Source organism: Harpia harpyja, chromosome 16 (genome assembly GCF_026419915.1).
Source record: "Harpia harpyja isolate bHarHar1 chromosome 16, bHarHar1 primary haplotype, whole genome shotgun sequence".
Taxonomy (NCBI): domain Eukaryota; kingdom Metazoa; phylum Chordata; class Aves; order Accipitriformes; family Accipitridae; genus Harpia; species Harpia harpyja.
In genome coordinates, this window is record NC_068955.1 from 14690668 (window position 1) to 14698709 (window position 8042).

The following is an 8042-nucleotide window of genomic DNA, read 5'->3' on the forward strand; positions in this document are numbered from 1 at the left end:
GTCACCCAAATACTGCTCCAAAATGAAATGCATAAACTAGTCTCTGTACTGAGGTCCAAAAAGGACAAACAAAATCTGTAAGGGAGACCAAAGTTTTCTTACAGCTTCTAAGCTGATTTTAGGTCATTCAGTTATCTCACACAAAGCTACATTCTTATCCTGGAAGAGCAGACATACACAGGAACTGAAAACAGCTAGTGTAACTACATTCTCAAAAGATCCGAGTGGTAAACCCCTCCAAAAGTAAGAGTGGAGAACAGGAGATGCATACACTCCCACCTTAAACGTTCACCTCTGACATCTGGTACACAGGTCCTTGTGATATATTCAGTAAAATATCTAGGAGAGATGCTTATTGAGGAAAATACACTACTCAGTAAGTTCTTATGCTAATTATCAGTTGATTCCATATTGATGGAGACAAATCAGTAATGTGCAATCTTTTTATCTATAAAGAAAACAGGCTAATTTATGTCTTCCTCAAAGCATTTAAAAGCAGGCACGTAATTGTCACCTCCAAACCCGAATCAAAAATTCAAAGTTACATAACCAGAGTTCAACCACAGCCTTTGTTTTTAAAGCAAGAACATAAATGACAAGCTTGTATCACTGATCCTACTCAACACCCACTTTAAAACAAATGCACTTCCCTCTACTATAACAACATCTAAGGAAGAATGTGAAATTCAAAGCCGCTCTGCCATTAACTGTAGAACAAAAAATTAATTCCATTCAACATTTGAATTTTACTAGAACTCTCTTTTCAAGCAAGACAGCAATATGACAGTGCTGATAGACATACAATTAGGAAGACAAATGTTGAGCAGGCATTCATAAAAAAATAAGCCTGCCTTGTAATTACTTCCTAATAAACTTTATTGACAGCATTGCATATCAAAAATATGAATTATCTAGAAACAATAATATTGCCCTTCTTATCTGCTAAAACCACCTAAGAGCTAGTTTTGAGGATCTTCAAAGTGAAACACTACATGTATAAAAGTTGCATCTCAACTTCTTCAAATTAAAGGCAGCGTGATGTTCTACAGCTATTCCAGCTAATTTAGGACTGGGCTGTCTCAGTCACCTTCCCATTTCTTTTCACCCCAATTTCTTGTGCAACATTAAAAGGTGCCAAGGCAATTGTAAAAGTCCGCTAGTGCAGAGGGCTGATCAGAAGAAAATGAAAGAAGGGTTGGAGGTAAAGGGAAGACGAAGGGAAGTCAACAGGATCCTTACCTCACTAACTGATCATGTGAGTACTGGTACCTACAGAAGGGAGGGAAAGGGAATGCAGAGCCAAGAACAACCACAAATGCCCTGACTTACAGAATCCTAAGCCCAGACATGATACATTCAGGGAACCCTAAAGTTTCCACACTAGCAATTACCAAGGAACTCTGATACTAGCTTTCAAAGAAGTTTCATGTTAAAGAGCTTTAAACACCTAGCTGCCAAAAAAGTTCTAACTCTTCTCCTTTAAATGGTTTTACTGTTTTTAAAAAAGAATAAGTGAGTGAATGAGAGAGAATTTTGAACTGTTATTCTATGTTTTGCACGCTAAATTAAAAATTGGGACCAGATAGGATGCATCCAGAGGTCCTGGAAAGAGCTAGCTGATATTTTTTCAAGGCTACTCTTCATCATCTTTGAAAGGTCATGCATATTAGAGGAAGTCCCCTATAACTGGAGAAAGACAAATCTCATACCCAGCTTTCAAGAAAGCAAGAAGGATGACCTGAGGAACCACAGGCAGGTCAGCTTCACTTTGGTTGCTAAGAAATTCATAGAGCAAGTCCTTCTGGAAGCCACTTCTAGACGCACAAAGGAAAACACAAGGACTAGGAATAGCCAGCCTTTACCGAGGCTTTAAAAAGAAAAAAAAGCCTAACGAGCCCAACTGCCTTCTACAATAAAATTATTAGAATCTGTGAATAAGGAGAGAGCAGTAGGTATCAAAGCTGGGTCATTACAATCAAAATGGGTGGGCCACCAGATGGATGGAAAACTGGCTGGGTCACTGAGCTCAGAAGTTGAAGTTCAGTGGTTAATGACACTGGAGGTTGGTTAAAAGCAACATTTCTCAGAGGTCTGTACTGAGACTAACTTATGTGTCTAATGTTTTTCCTTATCAGAGGTGAAGACAGAAACGTATGCTTACCACTTTTGAGGATGACACCAAATTTAGGGGAGAATGGCTGGTATACTTGACGACAGGACCAACAACCAGAGAGACAGAAGAATTCACTGGCAGGAATCTCATGAAATTCAACAACAAGTACAAAGTCCTGTACTTTGGACAGAAAAATCCCTGCCACCGGTACAGACTAGAGAACAACTGGCAGCGCTGCTGCACTACAGAGAAAAAACACGCGGGTCCTGGTGGACAGCAAGCTAAACATGAACAAGCAGAGCACTCGCAACAATGAAGCCTAACAGCATACTACACTGGATGAACAAAAGTCTAGCCAGTAGGCTGAGGAAAGCGATTGTTTCCCTTTACTTGGCACTCATTAGACCACATCTGGAATACGGCAACCTGTTTGGGGCCCAGCAGTATGTGAAAAATTATAAACTTGAGTGAGCCCAGCAAAGATCCACCAAGATGGTCCATGAAAAGGGCTGTAGCACAAGACTTGTGAGAACAGGCTGAAGATTTAAGAGTAGAGGAAACTTAGGATGCACCTTGTAGCAGCTTTCCAGTATCTATGAAGAGGTCATCAAGAAAACAAAGCAACGTTCTCTTCTGAGATGCAAGGCAAGAATAAAGAAGACCTCAGTTGTCAAACAAACAGGGGAGGTTTGACATGAAATATGGAGGGGGAAAAAAAAAATTCACCCCAAGGACAACCACAGACAGGAACAAATTGCCCAGGAAGATTGCAAAAACTCTCACCTTAAAGGTTTTGAAGATCCTGATGGACAAAGGCCTGAGCAACCTGGTCTGAATTAAAAATTGACCATGTTTTTAGCAAGAGGTTGGACTACATGGCCTCCTGACATCCCTTCTAACCTGAACTGTTCTATGATTCTATAGAGCTCACATTATAGCATGACACATCCCCCATTAAATTCCTGTAGAAGTGTAGTCAAAGGCTATACTTCAGAATTTCAGTTTAGGGATAGACAAAGGAAAGAATATAACAGCAATTAAGTTTATTACATTTAGAGATTTTTGCTGGGTTTTTTGTTTTTCTTTGGGGGGGGGGTTAATGTCACCAAAATAAACAAGTGTCATGGACTGAAAGGTACCAGACATTTCTTCTCTTGTTCTTATGATTTTTTCCTGTTGCCAGAAATTACCCAACTACTTTGTTACTTTCGTTACTTCCACATGTCTACCTGGAAAGAATCAATAAAAATTCTATAGTCATCACCTTAATAGTATTTTCCCTTTCCCCCAAGTACACCCCCTTTATTTAGTCTTGACTAAGTATTTTGCCACGAGCTACTGCCTCTGGATTTTCCCAGCATATCTAAAAGTTGTGCAAGACACTAATATTTAAACATTTGCAAAATACATTCCACAGTGAAAAAGCAAAACTGTTAATAAAGGAAAAAAAAATTTGGTTTTTACAGCAGAAGTCAACACTAACCATTTGATTACAATCAAAAAAGATTCCCTTCTTCACTAAAACAATAATTTGAATTCCTGCTAAGTATGGCAGGAACTGTTGTATATAAACATGCGTTAAAAATTAAAGACAGAATAAGTGTCCATAGAAATCTCAAATTCAAGAAGAATTTATAGCATATTTGAGCTACGTGGATTTGGTCCACACTCAATTTAACAGAGGAATAACATCAGGAAAAGCCACAGAAACAGCTCAAAATAAGGAAACCCATGAATTCACATTGGGATTAGCATTAAGGAAAAGGATAATTGCCATCAATTCTAGGAACAGACTTCCGATTTTTTTCTACTCTACCACTAGACATACTAGTACAGATCTTTCTTTCCTCCAAGTTTTGGTTAAAAGAAAATACCATTGGATGCAATGGAAAATAAGCCACTTAGTGGCTTAAGGTACTTCTCTTACCTGTTAGAGAGTAAGAACTTCAAAGCATTACCAATGCTGCCCTCAACATTTTCTGTCAAAAGAACATGCTCCAGAGATCAGATCACAGCACTTAAAAATTAATTCACATGTTGCTTAGAAACTCTCAATGACATCTTACTCCCTCAACCTTTTAAACAACTTCTGAAATCTAAATTGATTGCAACAATGTGCCTTTATGAAATTTCCACCTTCACAGATCAGGATTTTAATACTACATATATCCACGTTTTATTAAGAAACAAAATACCTAATAAAATACTCAATTATACTCAGAATTATCAACCAATTATTTTGGTGATGGGACTTTGTATTCAAAATTGCTCATGTGACAGCATAACATATCAATACTGGACAATACAAACAGGAATTGCTTCTTTGTCACTTTCGTTCAGGAAAGGATATCCAGTTTTTGAAGAATGTCAAGACAAAACTTCAAGTAAAATCAGAGACAACAAGACTTAAGCAGTTAAAGGACAGCATTAGGACAAGAAGACAGAAGTAATCATAAATATAGCCTGCCCATTAGAAGATTTCCAATCATCACAGCAGTCATTATTAGGGAAATTAGAAGCAGAAATCTAAGCAGTACTAGCTTGGTACTTGGTCTAATTTTTGAGGACTTGACATATTTGCCAGCATGATGAATAATCACTGATATGAATTTTGGGTGTGCTTGGTTAGCTAAAGAATCACAAATAAGAGGTTTCGGTGTCTCAGACTTAACTTGAAGCCCGATCAAACTGTTCATTAATACCTCTCACTTGGAAAAGATATCATTTAGCAGCCCTTATATATTCAGCAATAGTTTAGATTTCAAAGTTGTTTTGTTCTCAAAAAATCACAAAATGTGAAAACACACTAATTCCATAACATCCTGAAAACAGCCAGAGAAATCTATATTCTAGCAGAATATTTACCAGTAACAGACAGGATGAATTCCAGTTCTGTTTCATCTGAAAAACTAAACAGCAATCAGAAATTTTAATTACTCACCAAATAAGCATCATCATAAACTAGAAAGCACAGGTGTAAGAACAAGACTGGCAACAGTATAGTAACATACTTAATTTTCTCACCTGCATGAAACAACCTTGAATATTTTCTTGCCTGTTCAGAGACAGGAACTGTTCTCTGCAGCACTAAAAAGAAAATGGTTCCCAATCCTTTAGCACCATTTAGTGGCTATTCATTTGTAATGCAGTTGTATATATACAAACAAGCAGAGTTGTATCTTCCACTCTAGAGAGAATTAAGAAAGGCTGGCATGTACCTACCAACATCCTCACCTGTGAATGGCAGCTTAACATTGCATAATTTATTCATTCATTTGAAAACATTAAAATCTGTAAAGTGGTTAAGACAAGGAAGAAAAGCATGCACAACAGTGTTCGGAACTCATAAGAAAAAAAAACCCACAACCAAAAACCGGAAAGCCAAAGTTGTACAAGATAAATCATCATACACCTTTGTATTTGTCAGGCTTAAATAATTTTTAAGGAACAAAAGATTGCCAGGAGATTATACAGGAGTATCTGGGCAATTCTAAAATAAGACATCTAGAAGAATAATATTCTAAGCGTTGAGAAGCAGTTCCTTTAAAACATTTAAGAAAGACTAGGCAGTTACAATATTCAAATATCTGCAAGATTATAGCCATGTCCAAGAAGGTTCGCACTAAAATCTTGCTTCAGCCCAAGAAGAGTATTTCACCAATCTAAAACAAGCAGAAATTGAAAGTACTCCACTCAATACCAACAAGGTGTTTAGCACAACAGGCAAGCAAAACTTCTCTCAAAAAGAAATGCCGCTCCATTTCAGAGATAGAAATACCTGCACAGTTTCATCTCTCCACAAGTCAGGACTGCAATCAGGCCTACTGTTCAGCTTTAGCCAAACCGCTTAGCTTGTTACTAGTTCCATCTATCCCTACTCCCACATCAATTCCCTCAATCTCCCCAGCCTTCTCCAAACATAAACTAAACAATAACTACAAGTAAAGTTACTTTTAAACAAACTCTGACTATTTTTCAGGTATTTAAGTTATTTTGAGCTGTTTTGAATTAAACCTGTTACATATCAACAGAATTCTATTTGCATGCAATCACACCATCAACTCTCAAACACCAAGCCTTTGGGGATAGCAACTACCTAATTCACCACAGATTCAACCAGAATAGCAGTCATTGTCTTTTCATGATACCATCAAGAGACAACAAAAAACTTAATTCACTTTTTTACCTTAATTCTCCACTTAAAACTTTTATTCCAACAACAGAACCATCATCACAATCCTTTGTAGAAGGAATCTATTCTGGAGGACCAGCAAATAAGGCACTGGAAGGAACTAAGTTGATAATCATATAACATTACTGTCATGAAATAAAAACAAACAGTGATGCAGTTTTTCAAAGTTAGCAGTTTAATAATTCACTCCTCTGGTCTTTCATCAAGACTGCACAGACACACACACAAAAGTAGCTGTTTGTAGGAAATAAAATGCAGCAGTTTAAATTGATTAAGAAAGTCTTACTTCATCTGCAGAGCAACATCGTACTGTTAATTACTACCAGATCCTCCCAGACAGGAACAGCACATCAACGGAGAGCTGATGTTATACCGCAGAGTTATACACCACGCAGCAGAACACCCGGGTGTGGGGCAAGATTATTCCAGGGCAAAACTCGATAATTACACATTCCCAATAAGCTATCAACACTAACTCCTAGAAGACTGTTAAATTGGTTTTAAAACTGCTCAGCTCCTCCCCAACACACACGCCTACATACTACCACTGAATGCGTCTTTCAGCACGTTTCACGTTCCAGCTTCCAGGTGGCAATTCCAGAGACAGCTACCTGAATCTGCCCAGCCGAACCACGAACACAGAGAGCTCTACTCCGCTTCAAAGAGGAAGAGGCTTAGCTTTAGTTGTTTAAGCCGTTCCCTCCTTTGGAAGGCCCTTCGAGAAAGCACGGGCAGAACAGTCCCTCCAAGCCCTACACGCAGACAGGAAGGACTTTCTCCTCCCCTTTCCCAAAGCCTCTTCGCACGGCGGAGAACCAGGAGAAGAGGCAGACTTTCCCTTTCCTCCCCCCCCCCCCTTACCACGGCAGTCTGGAGAAGGAGAAATCTTTCCTCTCCTCTCCTCTCCCCCCTCTGCCACGGGCCGCGAGCGGGGGAAGGGAGGGAGACGAGAGAGGTGAGTCACCCTCCCACCGAGGCCCACTGGCAGGAGCCGGGCGGAGGCGGGGGGGTCGGGGGAGACGGACGGCACAGCAGCCGAAGCGCAGAAGGGTCCAAGCCAGCCCAACGCGGTGCAGCGGCGACCACGAACCGGAGACAGCCTTCAGAGGCCCCTGAAGCTGACCCTTACCCGGCAGCACTCACCGGGCCCCGCTGAGTAGTGACGGTGGTCGCCATAGCACTTCCCTCGGGCCGAGACCCTGCCTTCCGCCTCGCCAGGCCACCGCCGCCGTCGCTACCGTTACTGCTCCGACGGCCGCCGCTAACCGTCACTCAGCTCCAGCCTCCCGAGTCAGCTGACCCCGGCCCCGCCCCCAGCGCCGGGCGTGCCTGCAGCAACGCATTCCTCCCCCGCCCCTTCTGGCTGTTTCTAAAGCCGCGCCGTGCGCATGCGCCAAGGGAGGGCAGAGGGGAACGCAGCCACCACCCGCATGCGCCTATCGACCTACCGGGAAGGGAGGGAGCGAGGGGAACGGAGCCACTCATGCGCATGCGCCCCTCTGCTCTGCGGCCGCCGCAACGGAGCGGGGCGCTGCGGGGGGGGGGGGGCCGCCGCAGTCGCTAGGGGGCGCTGCGGGGCGGGGGAGGAGGCCTCGGGGCCGACATCTTGGGGCGAGCGGCGCCTTCCCCCGCCGGCCGGCCGGCGGTGGGGTCCCCAGTACCGCTGCCCCGCGGAGGAGAACCGGGCAGAGGTTCTGCGTGGGGGTCCGTCGAGCGCCGCCCGCCGGGTTTTCTGTC

General features: G+C 42.0%; 1 protein-coding gene across 4 annotated transcripts in view; it reads right to left on the reverse strand.

Moving 5' to 3' along the window:
• The window catches only part of TOLLIP (toll interacting protein), a 30060-nt gene extending 22444 nt beyond the window's left edge, over positions 1 to 7616 (reverse strand). For 3 of the 4 annotated variants that reach the window (XM_052810802.1, XM_052810801.1, XM_052810803.1), the window contains exon 1: positions 7449 to 7616. In XM_052810802.1, coding sequence (XP_052666762.1) covers positions 7449 to 7481 — 33 coding nt within the window. In that variant the 5' untranslated portion in view covers positions 7482 to 7616. The remainder of the gene's footprint in view (positions 1 to 7448) is intronic. The other variant, XM_052810804.1, reaches the window with a different exon arrangement.
• Positions 7617 to 8042: the final 426 nt, after the last annotated feature.